We start from the raw sequence: 18,578 nt of genomic DNA, 5'->3' as shown, positions 1-18,578 counted from the left end.
CCATCAAGTCTGCATTGACCCTCTGATAGAGCATCTTACCCAGGCCCTATCCTCATAGCTCCACATATTTATCCCACTAATCCCCCTAACCTACACATCTTGGGACACTAACGGGCAATTTAGCATGGCCAATCCACCTAAGCTACACATCCTCTGTGGGAAGAAACCAAAGCACCCAGAGGAAATCCACACAGACACGGGAAGAATGTGCAAACTCTACAGAGTGTCACCCAGGGCTGGAACTAAACCCAGATCCCTGGAGCTGAGGCCCTCACCAATGTTTTGTATAGTTGCAGCAACACTTCCTCATTTTTATACTCTATTCCTTTAGCTATTAATGCTAAAATTCCACTTGTTTTCTTTATCACCTGCAGCATCTGTATATCAGTTTACTGCAATGCATGTATAAGGACACTCAGATCCTTCTGCACCAAAGCATCCTGAAGTCTGCAGCCATAATATTCCTGCTCAAAAAGTGGTTATCAGGATGGTCCAGTAAACATCAGCAAGGAACAGTAGCAAAAACTTCAACTTATCTGGATGTATGCCAGAATTAATTGTGTTGTTCAAGGGAAGGGAGGAAATACAACTAACAAGCCAGTCCAAGTGCAATGACCTTTCCTCCTTATAATTTTAACACAGAACCAAAAATTTTACAAGCAATTGCACTGTGCAATGTTAATTATTCCTCGGTATGCTCATGTAATTAATAAACACAAATGTGGAAGAAGAGGGAATTGTAAATTTGGCATGCGATTAACTGCAGTGACCCTTCCCATTTACTGCGCGCACACATCTCCAGCTTTTGAGCAGTAAAGCTATTATCTATTGCCAGTTTTAGATAAATAGTATGAAGACAGACGTATTCGATATGCTCATTCACTCACTTAACTCACACTGTATTATGATAAGGACCACTGGACACAAAATTAAATTCCACTTTTATTACGAGTTCCCTGGCTTTTTGCTAGCATTTAGGGAACTCATTTGCAACTCAATCTGCTTATAATCAGAGCTACCAGTTTCTGGCAACCGAGACAAATTCCATTTTTATTACGAGAGATTATGGGATTACATTGCTCACGCCTGCTTTCTGTGAAAACCACACACTTGATGATCACTGTTGCAATTTCAGATTTGTACCTCTGCATTCCCTTGGGTTCAGTATTAGTCACAGCATCTGCAAACTTCTTGATTTGCTCCCCCCCCATACAGAGTGCATCTTTTGCCACTAACATATAAAGCCTTGCATATGTATGTAGCACCTATCGAGAAATAAATATTTGTCAAGAAACTGGGGAGAGTTTCTCCGTTGTTCTTCAAAATAGTGCCATGAAATCTTTTAAATCTAACTAAGAAGGCAGATGGGACCTCAGTTTAACAAATCATTCAGTATGCCATTAAATGGAAGTTTGACTCAGGAACCATAATGAAGAAACTTCGTTCACATACTTGCTCATATATTGGATCAGGTGCAGCCATGTGAATTTCTCCCTCTTGGCTGGGGAGTCGACTGAAATGACTCTTTTATCAAGATGGTAAGAGAGACCAGGAGTGGCTGTGCCAGGCATACATGGAGCAGCAGTAACCCAAAAAACCTATCACCTCTTTCCCCATCCAACTGACACTATCCTAAAAAGTAAGTAGTCTCACAACACCAGGTTAAGGTCCAACAGGTTTAGTTAGTAGCACGAGATTTCAGAGCACTGCTCCTTTATCAAGTGAGTTATCTGATAAAGGGGCAGCGCACTGAAAGCTCATACTACCAAATAAACCTGATGGACTTTAAACTGATGTTGTAAGACTACTTACTTTGGCTATCCCAGTCCAACGCCGGCAACTCCATATCATAGCCTGAAAAGGACAGACTCCAGAGTGGTTGAATGGCCCATCTGTTTCAGGCAAGAGACTCTTGTTTTCACATCAAGAAGACTTGAATGAAAGAAGGGCAGGACTGGCAGCTTAGCATTCCAGGATTCAGATGTTTCAGGCGAGACAAAGAAGGTGACAGAAGAGTGGGGGTGTTGCTTTACTGATTAGGGAGAGTGTTATAGCTATACAGGGAGGACAACTGGTGGGATCATGCAGTGAGGCCAAATGGGTAGAACTCAGGAACTCAGTGCAATCGCACTGTTGTACTACAGACTTAACAGCCAGCATGAAATTGAGGAACTGATACGTCAGCAGATTATGGGAAGATGTAAAAACAACACGGTTGTTCTGATGGGAGATTTTGACTTCCCCAACATAAACTGGGATTCCTTTCCTGGATGGGGCAGAGTTTGTTCTGTGTGTCCAAGAGTGCTTCTTGAGGCAATATTAGATAGTCCAACATGGGGAGGGGCTATCTTAGACCTGGTTCTGGGAAATGAGTCTGGACAGTTAATTGATGTCTTGGTGTGGGAACCATTTTGGGAACAGTGATCACAATTCTGTAAGTTTCAGAATGCTTGCAAAAAATGATAGAAGTAGTCCCAGAGTGAAAGTACTAAACTGGGGGAAGGCTAACAGACAGTATTACGCAGGAGATCAAGAACATAGACTAGGGGCGGCTATTTGAAGGTAAATCCTCATCCAATATGTGGAAGTCTTTTAAAAGTCTGTTCTTAACAATTCATGACAAGTATGTTCCTGTAAAAATGAAGGATAAAGATGGCAAGATTCGGGAACTCTGGATGACAAGAGGGATTGTGAGCTCACTGAAAAAGAAGAAGGAGGCATACACAACTTTCAGGAAATTGAAACAGATAAGGCTCTTAAGGAATAGTAAGATAGCAGGAAAGAGCTTAAACAGGCACTTAGGAAGGCTAAAAGGGGCCATGAAATGTCTTTGGCAAGCTGAATTAAGAGAATCCGAAGGCTTTTTGTGTGTATATAAGGAGAAAGAGGATAGTGAAGGAAAGGGTAGGTCCACAGTGGACAGAATGTGTGTGTGGAGCCAGATGAGGTGGGTGAGGTTCTTAACAAGTACTTTGCATCAGTATACACAAAGGAGAAGGATGTGGTAGATGATGAATGTAGAAAAGAAGATGTTGTCATTCTAGGATATGTTGAGATAAAAAGGGAGGCGGTATTGGAGGTTTTGAAAAACATTAAAATGGACAAGTCCCTAGGACCAGATAGGCTCTATGCCAGAATACTGAGAGGCGAGGAAAGGAATTGCTGAAGCCATGGCCAAAATCTTTGTATTCTTTGTAGCTACGTATGAGGTACCGGAGGATTGGAGTGTAGTTACTATTGTTGCTCTGTTTAAGAAGGGCAGAAGAAACAATCTGGGAAATTACAGGCCTGTGAGCCTTACGTCACTGGTGGTAAAACTATTGGACAAGATTCTTAGAGGCAAGATGTACTCACATCTGGAAGAGAATAGACTTATTAGCGATAGGCAGCATGGTTTTGTGAAGGGGAGATTGTGTCTCACAAACTTGATTGCGTTCTTTGAGGAAGTGTCAAAAAAAATTAACAGAGCAGTGGATGTTGTATACGTGGACTTTGATAAAGTCTTCGATAACGTTCCTCATTACAGGCTGATACAGAAGGTGAAGTCATATGGGGTCCAAGGTGAGCTGTTAAGATGAATACAAAAGTGACTTGAAAGCAGAGAATAGCAGTGGAAGGGTATTTTTCTAACTGAAGGTCATAGAGTCATAGAGGTTTACAGCATGGAAACAGCCCCTTTGGCCCAATTTGTCCGTGCCACCCTCTTTTTTTAAACCCGTAAGCTAATCCCAATTGCCCGCATTCAGCCAATATCCCTCTATACCCATCTTACCCATGTAACAGTCTAAATGCTTTTTAAAAGACAAAATTGTACCTGTCTCTATTACTACCTCTGGCAGCTTGTTCCAGTCACTCACCATCCCGTGTGTGAAAAAATTGCTCCTCTGGACACTTCTGTATCTCTCCCCTCTCACTTTAAACCTCTGCTCTCTAGCTTTGGACTCCCCTACCTTTGGGAAAATATATTGACTGTCTACCGTGTCTATGCCCCTCATTATTTTATAGGCCTCTATAAGGTCGCCCCTCAGCCTCCTACGCTCCAGAGAAAAAAATTCCCAGTCTATTCAGCCTCTCCTGATAACTCAATCCAAAAGTACCGGTAGCATCCTAGTAAATCTTTTCTGCACTCTCTCTAGTTAAATAATATCCTTTCTATATGAGGTGACAAGAATTGCACTCAGTATTCCAAGTGTGGCCTTACCAATGTCTTATACTACTTCAACAAGACATCCCAACTCCTGTATTCAATATTCTGACCAATGAAACCAAGCATGCCAAATGCCTTCTTCACCACTCTATCCACCTGTGACTCCACTTTCAAGCAGCTATGGGCATGTACCTCTAGGTCTCTTTGTTCTGTAACTCTCCCCAACGCGCTACCATTAACTAAGTCCTGCCCTGGTTCAATCTACCAAAATGCATCACCTCACATTTGTCTAGATTAAACTCCATCTGCCATTCGTCAACCCACTGGCCCAATTAATTGAGATCCCGTTGCAATCCAAGATTTCTTCACGGTCCACTATGCCACCAATTTTGGTGTCATCTGCAAACTCATTAACCATGCCTCCTATATTCTCATCAAAATCATTAATATAAATGACAAATAACAGTGGATCCAGCACTGATCCCTGAGACACACCTGAGGTCTGTGACAAGTGGTTTTCCACGTGGATCATTGTTGGGGGCTCTGTTGTTTGTGATATATATGTATAAATGATTTGGAGGAAAATGTAGGTGGTTTGATTATTAAATTTGCAGATCACACAAAAATTGGACTAATAGCAGCTACTGAGGAGGATTGTCAGAGGATACCTCCATCCTCAATGATGGAGGAGCCCAGCACATCAGTGCAAAAGATATGGCTGAAGCATTTGCAACAATCTTTGGTCAAAAGTGCCAAGTGGATGATCCATCTCGGCCTCCTCCAACAGTCCCCAGCATCTCAGATGCCAGTCTCCAACCAACCTGATTCACTCCTCGTGATGTCAACAAACGGTTAGAGACACTGGATACTGCAAAGGCAACGGGCCTTTATAACATTCCAGCAATAGTACTGAAGACTTGTGCTCCAGACCTTCCTGCTCCCCTAGCCAAGTTCTTCCAGTACAGTTACAACACTATCATCTACCCAACAATGTGGAAAATTGCCCAGGTATGTCCTGTGCACAACAAGCAGGACCAATCCAACCCGGCCAATTACCGCCCAGTCAGTCTACTCTCGATCATCAGTAAAGTGATGGAAGGGGTCATCAACAGTGCTATCACTGCTCAGCAATAAGCTGCTCAGTGACGCCCAGTTTGGGTTTCGCCAGGGTCACTCAGCTTCTGACCTCATTACAACCTTGGTTCAAACATGGATGAAAGAGCTGAATTCCAGAGGTGAGGTGAGGTGAGAGTGGCAGCCTTTGATATCAAGGCTGGAGTTTAATACTCTGGATCAAGAAGTGATTGTGCTCCTGGAGCTGGAGTCACCGCTGTCCATCAGAAATAAATTTACAACAAGATTCAAAACTTTTACTCAAATTGTTTAAGTCAAGTAGCCCTAGCAAAACTGGAATCAATGGATATCAGGGGGCAAACACTCTGCTGGTTAGAGTTATACTTGGTACATAGGAAGATAGTTGTGGTTGTGGAGGGTTAATCATCTCAGTTCCAGGACATCATCCAGGCATTAGAAAGTTTTAGATTGGCTAGGAGGGAGTTGAAGAGGGAGTTAAGAAGGGCTAAAAGAGGACATGAGATGACTTTGGCTGATAGGATTAAGGAGAATCCTAAGGCGTTTTACAGGTATGTCAAGAACAGAAGGTTGGTTAGGGCAAGATTAGGGCCAGTTACAGACAGTAGAGGGAAGTTGTGTGTGGAACCGGAGGAGATTGGAGAGGCGCTGAACCAATATTTCTCTTCGGTGTTCACGCAAGGGGACATGAATGTAGCTGAGGAGGACACTGGGGTGTAAAATAGATAGTATTGCAGTTGATACGGGGGATGTGCTGGATATTTTAGAGGGTTTGAAAATAGATAAGTCCCCTGGGCCGGACGGGATTTACCCTAGGATTCTCTGGGAGGCAAGAGAGGTGATTGCGGAGCCTCTGGCTCTGATCTTCAGGTCGTCGTTGGTCTCTGGTATAGTACCGGAAGATTGGAGGACAGCAAATGTTGTCCCATTGTTTAAGAAGGGGAGCAGAGACTTCCCTGGGAATTATAGACCGGTGAGTCTTACTTCTGTGGTGGGTAAGGTTTTGGAAAGGATTATTAGAGACAGGATTTATAGTTATTTGGAGAGTAATGAATTGATTAGAGACAGTCAGCATGGTTTTGTAGCGGGTAGGTCGTGCCTTACTAACCTTATCGAGTTCTTTGAGAAAGTGACCAAAGAGGTGGATAGGGGTAAGGCAGTTGACGTGGTGTATATGGATTTTAGTAAGGCGTTTGATAAGGTTCACCATGGTAGGCTTCTGCAGAAAATGCAGATGTATGGGATTGGGGGTGATCTAGGTAATTGGATCAGGAATTGGCTAGCAGATAGGAGACAGAGGGTGGTGGTTGATGGTAAATATTCGTCATGGAGTTCGGTTACAAGTGGTGTGCCTCAGGGATCTGTTTTGGGGCCACTGCTGTTTGTAATTTTTATTAATGATCTGGATGAGGGTATAGTTGGGTGGATTAGTAAGTTTGCTGATGACACCAAAGTCAGAGGTGTGGTAGATTGTGAGGAAGGGTGTCATAGTTTGCAGGGTGACTTAGAAAGGTTGCAGAGCTGGGCCGCGAGGTGGCGGATGGAGTTTAATGTGGAGAAGTGTGAGGTAATTCATTTCGGTAGGAATAACAGATGTGTTGAGTATAGGGCTAACGGGAGGACTTTGAATAGTGTGGAGGAGCAGAGGGATCTAGGTGTATGTGTACATAGATCCCTGAAAGTTGGGAATCAAGTAGATAAGGTTGTTAAGAAGGCATATGGTGTCTTGGCGTTTATTGGTAGGGGGATTGAATTTAGGAGTCGCAGCGTCATGATGCAACTGTACACAACTCTGGTGCGGCCGCACTTGGAGTATTGTGTGCAGTTCTGGTCCCCACATTACAGGAAGGATGTAGAGGCTTTGGAGAGGGTGCAGAGGAGGTTTACCAGGATGTTGCCTGGTATGGAGGGGAGATCCTATGAGGAGAGACTGAGAGATTTGGGGTTGTTTTCGCTGGAAAGAAGGCGGCTAAGAGGGGACCTTATTGAAACATATAAGATGATTAGAGGTTTAGACAGGGTGGATAGTGATAGCCTTTTTCCTAGGATGGAGAAAGCTAGCACGAGGGGGCACGGCTTTAAATTAAGGGGGGGTAGTTATAGGACTGATGTCAGGGGTAGGTTCTTTACCCAGAGGGTGGTGAGGGACTGGAATGCCCTGCCAGCTGCAGTTGTAAATGCGCCTAGTTTGGGGGCGTTTAAGAGATCTGTGGATAGGTTTATGGACGAAATGGGATTGGTTTAGATTAGTGGGTTAGTGTTGTTTTTTTTTAAAAGCTGGTCGGCGCAACATCGTGGGCCGAAGGGCCTGTTCTGCGCTGTAATGTTCTATGTTCTATCTCTGCAGGAGTCCTTCAAGATAGTGTCCTGGCCCAACCATCTTTAGCTGTCTTATCAATGACACTCCCTCCATCATAAGGTCTGAAGTGGGATGTTCGCCATTGTGCAATGTTCAGCAACATGCACGACTCCTCAGATACTAAAGTAGTCCATGTTCAAATGCAACAAGATCTGGACAATATCCAGGCTTGGGCTGACAAGTGGCAAATAACATAACCACACAAATGCCAGGTAATGACCATCAACAATAAAAGACACTCTTAACCACTGCCCTTTGACATTCAATGATGTTACATCACTGAATACCCCACTTTCAACATTCTTGGGGTTATCATTGACCAGAAACTCAACTGGACTCCCACAAACACAGTGGCTACAGGAGCAGGTCAGAGGCTAGGAATAATGTGACAAGTAACTTACGTCCTGACTCCCCAACTTCTATCCACCATCTACAGGCACAAGTCAGTGATTTGATGGAATACTTCCCACTCGCTTGGATGGGTGCAGCTCCAACAACACTCAAGGAGCTTGACACCATCCAGGACAAAGCAGCCCATTTGGTTGGCACCGCACCTCCAAACATCTAATTCCTCCATCACCAACGCTCAGTAGCAGCAGTGTATACAATTTACAAGATGCACTGCAACAATTCACCAAAGATCCTCAGACTGCATCTTCCAAACCTATGACCACTTCATCTCAAACAAGGGCAACAGATACACGAGAACACTACACACCGCAAGTTCCCCTCCAAGCCACTCACCATCCTAACTTGGAAACATATCTCCATTCCTTCGCAGTCGCCAGGACAAAAATCCTGGAATTCCCTCACTAACTGCATTATGAGTCAACCTATGGCACACAGACTGTAGCTATTCAAGAAGGCAGCTCACAACCACCTTCTCAAGGGCCACTAGGGATGGAAAATAAATGCTGTCCAGCCAACGACACCCATGTCCCAAGAATGAATAAAAAAAGCACGATATAAATCTGCTGGAGACCTGGGCCAAAAGTTAGCAGATGAAACTTAACCTGGATAAATGTGAGGTGATGCAATTTGGAAGGTCTACTGCAGAAGGAAATTATACAGTAATAGGTAGAGCCCTTAGAAATATTAGCAGACAGAGGGATCTAGGCATGCAGATCCACAGTTCCCTGAAGGTGGCAACTCAGGTGGACAAGGTGGTCAAGAAGGTATATGGTAAGCTGGCTTTCATCAGTCAGGGTGTTGAATATAGTAACTGGAAAATCATGTTGCAGCTGGTTAGGCCGCACTTGGAGCAGTGTGTACAATTCTGGTCGCCACTCTATCGAAAGGATGTTGATGCACTGGAAAGGGTGCAGAAGAGATTTATCAGGATTTGCCTAGTTTGGAGAATATGGACTATGAAGAAAGGTTGAACAAACTAGAATTGTTTTCATTGGAGCATTGGAGGATGAGGAGGCATCTGATAGGGATTTACAAGATTATAACAGGCTTGAATAGAGTGAATAGTCAAAGTCTTTTCCCAGGATCAAAGGCTCAATTACTTGGGTGCATAGGCTGAAAGTGAGAGGGGGAAGAGATGGAAGGGACAAGAGGGTGGTGAATCTTGGAACACACTGATGGAAGTGGTGGTGGAAGCAGATTCTGTAACAATGTTCAAGAAGCATCTGGATAGATCCATGAATAGACAGGGAATAGAGGGATATGGACCACAAAGAGGGAAGAAAATATTAAATTACAGAGGCACTTGTGTCAGCACAGACTGGTTGGGCCGAAGAGCCCATTCCTGTGCTGCACTGCTCTTTGATTGTGTGGTATTATGTTCACACTAATAGGCAGGCCTCAATGCCAATGATATGAAGAACTCCCCATACTTAAGTAAATGACAGGGATCTTGGCTACCAATATTCACAGTTTGGTTTTCAGTAGGTGAAACAAACAATAAGCATAGCAATCATTGTAAATTGTCAGGAAAATGTTGATCAGTTGGTAAAACATAGTTTTTAAACTGTTGTGGTATGTGAATGGTAATTAAAGCAATGGACAGAGCAACTGTGTGAATTTAAACTGTGGGTTTGATATGGTGATAAGCCCAGAATTAATTCATACAGATGTCTACAAAAGGTGATTTAGTAAGAGTGTATACAGAACAGTAGAAAATCTTAATGGTTGTTGTGATTCAAAAGAGAAGACATACAGGGTATCAAAGAAAAGTAAAGAACAGACAGAGTAAGTTTGCTTTTCTTTTAAATTCTGTAGGTTGAAATGAAGAATTGAAGTTAATCAATTCTTGGAGACAACATTTCTAAACAGACGAGGTGAGAAAACTGAGATGTCAAAGGAAAAGAACATATTTACGGAGATACTGAAATCAACGGGAGGAGCTCTTTTAGATCTCAGCAGGACAGCTGGTCGACTCTCAGCAAGCAGTATGAATGAAGCCAGATCCAAAAAGCTAGCTGCTGTTAACCCCAGAGGGCACCTCAAGAAAATTTAAAAACAGAGTGTAGAAAAATACTGGACTTTTACAGATTTTTAAAATCCATAAAGATTAGCTCTGAAGATAGTTAAATTAAGATTGTGTGGCAGTGCCTTCAAGTATTGGTTCTGATCAAGAACCAAAAGGGCTCTAAACATTAACTCTGCTTTGTCTCCGTAGAGATGCTGCCAGACCTACTGAGATTTTCCCACATCCTCTGTTCTTGTTAGCATATTTGCACTGTGTGAAGCTATTGTGTTTATGTGTAGTTCTATTGTACTTTTTCCTATTTCTTAATAAACACTTACTTTACTATAAAATTATTACAAGTAGCTGAGGATACAATTCCTGGGTTTCAAAACCTCTCCTCGTACAATAAAAACCGCATAGCTCTGCGTTTACTATCAGCTGTACCTCAACAAACTCAAGAGAAGGAAACACTTAATCCACTGTATTTTGCAGAAGTTAAAATAATTCAATTATACAAGCTGGCTGCCTACGTGATTGACGGATGTTGGAAATAATATGACGTGAAGCGATTGTACACCCTCAGGCATCAACTGCACAGGCTTCAATCAGCACTTTAACGCTTTGTTGTTTAAATGGCTAATTCCTCAAGCAACCCAATTTACCTATATTTCCATGAGCAAAAACAAAGCTTGAAGTGCAAAAGTTGCCTGCAATATCATATGACACAAGATCTATAAAATATCAAAACTTGCCTCCCCACATGAATGCCAAAGTAACTGGTAAAATATTTTTAATGTTTCTTATGCAATTATGTTCAACTCCCAGCCACTTGAGAGTAAACACAGAAGTGGATGAATGAAGCAAACCAGCTGCAAAAGACAAAATTCTACAGATAATACAAAGTGACACGCTGGCACAGTGGTTAGCACTGCTGCCTCATAGCTCCAGGGTTTGATTCCCAACTTGGGTCACTATCTGTGTGGAGTTCATACATTCTCACCATGTCTGTGTGCTCCATTTCCTCTCATGTCCAAAGATGTGAGAGTTAGGTGCATCGGCCATGCTAAATTGTCCATTAGTGTCCTGGGATACATAGGTTAGAGAGTTTAGCGGGGTAAATATAAGGGGTTATGAGGATAAGGCCTAGGTGGGATTGTTGTTGGTGTAGACTTGATGGGCCGAATGGCCTTCTTCTGCACTGTAGGGTTTCTATGATCCTATGAAATAAAACTCATTTCTCTTCTACAATTTTGACTGGCTGGATACAGGTAACCCAAAAATATCTTTTGTTATTGTCCCTCAGGAAAATATGCAATCATAAAATGAAGATGATAACTAAACAGCTAACTCAAAATAAGACCAGGAACAAGATTTAAATGAGATGCAAAAAATTACCAGGGCTTTAGGTTAGATGGGTAGGAAGAACTCAGAATATATTGAGAGATCAAAAACCAAGACTGATAGATTTGAAGTAATTGGCACAAGGATTGGAGGAGAGTTGTGAACAATATTTTCAGTCAGAGGGTTGTGAGATTCCAGAACTCATTGCCTGAAATCCTTATTACTTAAAAACAAAATTTGTAATGTACAAGACTATAAACCAAGTACCAGGTGGTGGGATTAGGCTGGATAGCGCTTTTTCATCGAGTAAAGCTATAATCAACAAACCAGCCTCTTGTACAGTAAATTTCTATCGTTTCTATGATTCTAGGAGCAGCTGGCACCGTAACCTGTCCCACTGTTTTTGTGAAGCTACAGTTCAGAGACAGCAGGATTCCTAGTAATGTGCAGAGATTTGTTTCCTCAAGGGTTGGTATCCACAGAAAACCAGATGTGAATTACATTCAGCTTGGTTCACCTGGTCACACAGTAAAACTACTTAAAAGTTTCTATGCAACATAATAATAACCATTAACTTCTAAGGCATTGGCTTCAATTTTCCACTTGAGTGTTCGTCAGCTTATTAATACTCCACCTCTCCAACATTCAGTTTCACAGACAAGAAAAGCTATGGGGAGCTGTATGCATTAGTAGAAAACCCTGGTTTTCATGCCTACTTATCTGTTGTTCTGAGTGTCTGACTGCAAGGGCTGTGATGTTGACACTTTTAAATGGATCGTTTAATTGCAAAGTTGAAATATCATTCAGTCATAAATCACAATTTAAGAATCAAGTTAAGCAGAACTGTTTTACTAAAAGGGAATGTATTCTGTGAAATGCTCTGAAGAAGAGACGTATGGAAACATTAACTCTGTCTCTCTCCACAGATGCTCCAGATCCACGACATCTTCCAGAATTTTGTTTTTGTATGCAAATTATACACAAACAGATAGCTACTGATCAATTCAAGAGATCATTGAAACCAACATGGATTGAGGGATACACTGAGGAAGAGAGTTGGTGACACTGATTTCTGAAAAAGTTCCAACTGATCTTCCCATGATTATTTTCATTGTCCATATTCTTTGTATCGTGTAGTTCACATTCATGTTTTCAGGAGACATTCTGTAAACTTTGTTCGTTTCAAAATTCTAATATTCTTTTGCATTGGTAAGAAAAACTGTTGGTTATATTTACCTCACTTTAAGGATGTACAAACATTATGAACAAACTTTCAGAAAGAAAGAACTGTGCGTACCACACGTTTTATTTCTGGCAATTTAGGTTTACTCACCTGATCTGGGGTTTAAGGAGTCGCATTGTGAGTTGTACATTTGTACAAACGCCTGGTGTCGTTTAACCAATTGTGCTTTACTACCCTGAGTTGGCAGTCCACACTCCTTCAACTTTTTCCTCAAATCCCGCTCAGAAATCAGATTATATACGAGTTTTGGCAGCAGTTTCCTTTGATTCACTGAGCTTGAATGGGGAAAAAAAACAAATTTTGTTAATAACTGCTCACCAGAACAAGTTGAGTTTGTTCAAAGCAAGATCTGACCCAGGTTATGTATAAAAACAAAAATATACTATATTACAAAGGGATGAAAGGTTTCACAGATTGGAAAAGCTTGTAATTTTCCCTTTAGAACAGATAAAGTTAAGGAATGTTTTAATAACCATGGTCCAAATTATGAGGAATTTTGATAGATTAGGCAGAGAGAAACTGTTTCTACTGGATAAAGGATCAGTAATCAGTGGATACATACATAAAATAATTGGAAAACAAAGTCTGTGTTTGGTGGGGAGGTAGATAATTTTTTGAGAAGCTATTGATCTTCAGCAAATTGTTACGATCTGGAATACACTGGCTAAAAATGTGAAGGAAGCAGATTCAACAGTAACCATCAAAGAGAAATTGGAGAAGTAATTTGAAAAGAGAAATTTGCAGAGCTATGGAGAAAAAGCACTAGATTGGGACTAACTAAATGGCTCCTTTGGGGACCCTGCCCAAAGCATGATGAAAACAAAAAAAGATTTGTATTTCCTGAGCACAAGACATTCCAAAGTTCTTTACAATCAAGCAAACTACTTCTAATTCCGCTTCTGTGAGTATCCAAGTACCCCAAATGCCAAAATTCAGGAGGCAATATTTCTAAATGACTGCATCACCTAATAAAGGAATTAGTTGGAATTAAAATGGAAACCACTGATTATTGATGCTTTTCCAGTTTTCCAGCTTTTCCCTGCCTAATTTGTCATAATTTGGGTCATGTCTATTAAAACATCCCTCAACTTTCTCTGCCGTAAAGGGAAAAATCCACGAAAATCAATAATCTGGCTCAAGAAAATCTGAAGAGTCCACAGGGGGAAATAAAATTTTGACTCCTGGTGGCGTTGAAATTCTTATTTCCGGCTACTGTAAATTAAGAGTTCCCTGTTATTTGTCCAACATTCAGGAAGTGCAGGATACTTCCCGGGCATCAAACAGGAAACCCTCAATACCTTATTTCAGTTTATTGGTTATATTACAAGTCTTCCTCACTTTTGGAAAACAACACAATAAACCCTTCAGCTAACTGCAGTTTCGGGAATACTACCAATAAACAGGTTTATCAGACAGTAGCATGACACACCATAAAGCATTTTGAAGCTTAACAATGTCTGAAGAACAGTTATATACACCATGTGAAATAACAATACGAGTATTAGTCATCTATAGCAGTTCTTTGCTAACAATAAATAGTCTTTCTTACATGCTAAGGAATGCACATTTCAGAGAAAAAAACTGAGGGAAACAAAACTTAAATCTGCTCTGAAGTCCAAAATAAGATGTCCATCAAACATATATTCAAAATCCATAAGATACTTGTATTTGCACTAAATGGCTTGACCAGTCCCAGAAATATCCAACCTGGAGGATAACGACCAGTTAGATATCAAAATTAGCTGGATTCATTCTGTGAGTGACCAATAATGGATGCATGGCTTTTAATCTGCAAGGAGTCTGCCTGGATTGGAAATTAACAAATGTAACCATACTATTCAAGTAGCGATGAGGAGAGAAAACAGGAACTCTAGGCTACTTAGCCAGACATCAGATATCAGAAAGATACTACAATCTTATTAGGGTCATAGCAACAGAGCACTTTGAAAATCATAATATGATTAGGCAGAGTCAACAGATTTATAAAAGGGAAGTTATGTTTCACAAATCTATTAGAGTTTTTTGAAGTTGTAAGTAGCAGGGTATCACAGCCCATCAAATCTGAACCGACAACAATCCCACCTAGATGCTATCCCATTACCCCACATATTTACCCTACTAATTCTTCTAATCTACGCATCTTGGGACACGAAGGGGCAATTTAGCATGACCAATGCACCTAACCCTTTGGATGATCAGGATAGATAAGGCTGAACCACTGGGTACATTTTCAAATGTGATTCAGTAAAGTTCAAGGACTGGTGAGCAGACAGAAATAGAGAGAAGAAACGAACATGTCATTTTCTGGTTGTCAAGCTATAACAGAATATCGCACACACCAGTACTTGGGCCTTAAGTGTTTCACTTCCATATCAATGGCTTGGATGAGGACATATGCCAGAATTCTATCACCTCACCTGCCACAGAATTGGAGCAGGTGAGGGGCAGACAGCGGAAATGTCCATTGACCTCAGGCAGTAATTTTCGGACTCACTCAAGCCAGGCTGTAAAATCCCACCCATAGTGTGTAATGCATCCAAGTTGCTGATGATAGTTAGGTGGGAAAATAAGCTGTGAGGAGGCTGCAAAGGGCCCTTGTGCATCCACACCTGGAGTAATATATACAATTTCGGTCTCCTTATCTAAAAGGAGCATATACTTGCCTTGGATGGAATGCAGCAACATTAACTGCACTGACCACTGAGGTGAAAGGATTGGCCTCTGGCTGACCTAGACTAAACCAACATTCCTGAGAAGTTTTATTTATTTGTTAGTCAAGAGTGGGCTTATACTGCAATGAACTTACTGTGAAAATTTTCTAGTCGCCGCTCTCCAGCACTTACTCAGGTACACTGCGGGAGAATTTAGCATGGTCAATGCACCTAACCAGCATGTCTTTCGGACGGGGGGGTGGGGGGGGTGCAGGGGGGAACGGAAACCGGAGAATGTCTTTGCCCTGATCAACTGATCCATCCTGTGAAACTTCATCAATTAGGACTCTCACAAAAAACTTTTTCAGGCAACCTCAAGAGTGCGTGTAACTTTCAGACAGAGTGAATAACTGGCATGCGAAAAAGCCTGCAAAAAATATAAGGCCACTGATTTAAACATTGAGTTAAGTAGCTACATCCTCATCCTGCCACCTGACCTTTTATTCTTGGCACTGTAGCATGGTAGAAGTAGGAAAATCCCTCCTTAGAAAGATCCTCCCATATTAAATAGCAAGTACCAGCTCAGTGAACAATTTTCAAACCGAGAAGGGGATATTTTTGCTGCCCAAGGGTGTGGAAATGAAGCCACGGTGGATGGATGGAGTTTGGCCCCCAGATCATTCACTATCTGATTGAATGGGTAGGTCAGGTTGGAGGAGCTGACTGGCTTCTCCTGTTCCTGCTGCCAAAGCTCAGAGCTAATTTTGCCTCCTGGATGAGGGGTAACATTGCCAGATACTCGAGCTAGGGGTGATCACTCAGCCGGTTTGACACAGTATAACCCAACTTTCAGGTCCTTTACCCCTTGTCTGATATCAGTTATTTTTATTTCAGGGTCACTAACGATGCCCAGATTCAAAGACTCAGCCCTGGACTATGATTGCTGGATCGTGATTCCCTCTGAGCGCAAACACTCTCAGTAACAAGTTAATGACTCCCTCAGTCCTGAGAACAAGGTGGCATCATCATCCAGGTCAGACCCATTACTAAGGGAACAGGGATGACAGGGTGCAGGTGCAGTGCCTGTCTGGATGTAACAGAGTAAAGCTTTTGGTGCTTTGTTTGGATTTTATTGGTATTTAGGCTTGGTTTCTTTCAAGTTTTGTAAATAGTGTCCTGGGATATCAGACGGAAATGCTACTTGCAACAGATAACGTGGCAAATTTACAACTATCTAACGAGTAAAGACAAGCTCAATTTTTTTTCAATAACATAAGAGCAGAATTTAAAGACAGAAACTATTTCCCCACATTACGTGTTCCTGTTTATGTATCCAAACCCCTTCCCAGCACCCCAGCAACAAGTGAACTGTCCTCACAGGCCAGATTCAAAAAAAATCAGAGCTTTTAATTCTAATTCTTTTAAGCCTGTCTGTCAGGTCCTAAACCCTGGCTGCTCAGCATCGATAATGAGAACTTGGTTATAAAACACCTAGCCTGGGATCTCAGCCTGTGGGCCCTGGCGTCTGCACCCTCCTCTCCCGGAAGGTGGTGTTGGACTGGTCCTCCGGTGCACTCTAGTAGCACTACACCCCTAATATTGAATCCCTAATGTGCTCTGGGTTATCTAATCTCAGCATCAACAATGATCAAGGTGATACAATAAACCTCAGTGCAGCATTCCTTCCATGTAGTATTGTCAAAGATGTGGGCAAAGATGTGAACAGTTAGCAAACTGAGACTCCTGTTTGATCCCCTCAGGTAAGATAAAAAAAATCCACTGGGACTATTTTAAATAAGTATAGAGGAGTTTGTCCCAATAAATGGCTGCTATTTACTCCTCAACACTACAAAAGTAGATTATCAAGTCATTATCGCATTGCTGTTTGTGCTTCCTGCTTACATGCAAATCATAACTTATCTCCCCCTTTGCTTCCTCCCCTTTTTTCTCAATTTTACCTCTCTCCCACCCATCTCCCCCACATCTTCATCTGTCACAGTTTACACTCTTGATTTCAGCTTCTGTGCCGCTTGGCCATTCGCAACTTCTAATCTCTCTATGGACAGCCATTAGCAATCTTCCCCCTTGTTTTTGTGGCTATGGCTCATCTTTCATTCCCTCACCCAACAGTATAAATATCTCCCATTTTCTATGCTTTTTAGCTTTGACAAAGGCTCATTGACTCGAAACATCAGTTCTTTTCTCTCACAGAATCCTTACAGTGCAGAAGGAGGCCATTCAATCGACCGAGTCTACACCAACCACCGTCTCAAACAACAACTATTTCCCTGGAGTAATTACTGACTTTAAAGAGTTTTACTGACGGCTGAGGTTGTGAAAGATGCTTTATAAAGGCAAATTCTTCATTTTCTTTTCTTGTTCATAGTTACCCAGTGATCCCAGAAGCAAAAGTGCAGTCTGGACATCAGGTAAAGACAGGATTGTACTTAGTTGTAATAACCATAGTCAAAAAGCCTCACTGCGGATGTTCAGATTTCACTTGTGGGCACTCAGATGAGTTAGCAAAGTTCAGCTATTGCCCCGAATTGATTTCTAGCAAGAGACAAAGAGGGATTTGAAAAAAGAATAACTGGTTCAAAATTTGCAGAAACTTACAAATATACTGAACAATGAGGAAGATAACAATGGACTTCCAGAGGATATATACGGGGCTGGCAGAATGGATAGACACAAAGCAGATGAAGTTTAATACGAAGTGTGAGCTGATATTAAAACTTAGAAAGTCAATACAAACCCAAAGAGGTTGCAAGTGCTGAGAAGCCAAGTCTAAGGGGGTTTGTGCATATATCTTTCAAGGTAGTGAAAGAGGTTAATAAAATAGATGATAGAGTGAAATAAAAGAGAAAATGCTGGGAAATCTCAACAGATCTGGCAGCATCTGTAAGGAGAGAGTGACATGGTGGTTAGCACTGCTGCCTCACAACGCCAGGGACCCAGGTTCAATTCCAGCCTTGGGTCACTGTCTGCGTGGAGTTGGCATGTTCTCCCCATGTCTACATGAGTTTCCTCCGGATGCTCTGCTTTCCTTGGACATTTGCACCTTCTATTCTCTCTATGGGCAGCCATTAGCAGTCTTTCCCCTTGGGGGAAAAAATGTGCAGATTAGATTGATTGGCCATGATAAATTGACCCCAATGTCAGGGGATTAGCAGGGTAAATATGTGGAGTTATGGAACAGGTGGGATTGTGGTTAGTGTAGACTCGGTGGATTGAATGGCCTCTTTCTGCACTGTAGGGATTCTGTGACAGAAAAGAACTGATGTTTCGAGTTGATGAGCCTTTGTCAAAGCTAAAAAGCATAGAAAATG

At 41.8% G+C, this 18,578-nt stretch overlaps 1 protein-coding gene across 2 annotated transcripts in view; it reads right to left on the bottom strand.

The window, feature by feature from the left end:
* rad18 (RAD18 E3 ubiquitin protein ligase) overlaps window positions 1–18,578 on the bottom strand; it is a 288,130-nt gene that overhangs the window by 165,361 nt on the left and 104,191 nt on the right. For both annotated transcript variants that reach the window (XM_080184080.1, XM_080184087.1), the window contains exon 7: window positions 12,689–12,873. In XM_080184080.1, coding sequence (XP_080040206.1) covers window positions 12,689–12,873 — 185 coding nt within the window. The remainder of the gene's footprint in view (window positions 1–12,688; window positions 12,874–18,578) is intronic.

Source organism: Carcharhinus amblyrhynchos, chromosome 3 (genome assembly GCF_965287045.1).
Source record: "Carcharhinus amblyrhynchos chromosome 3, sCarAmb.v2.hapA, whole genome shotgun sequence".
NCBI lineage: Eukaryota > Metazoa > Chordata > Chondrichthyes > Carcharhiniformes > Carcharhinidae > Carcharhinus > Carcharhinus amblyrhynchos.
This window is presented reverse-complemented; position numbering and strand designations above follow the sequence as displayed.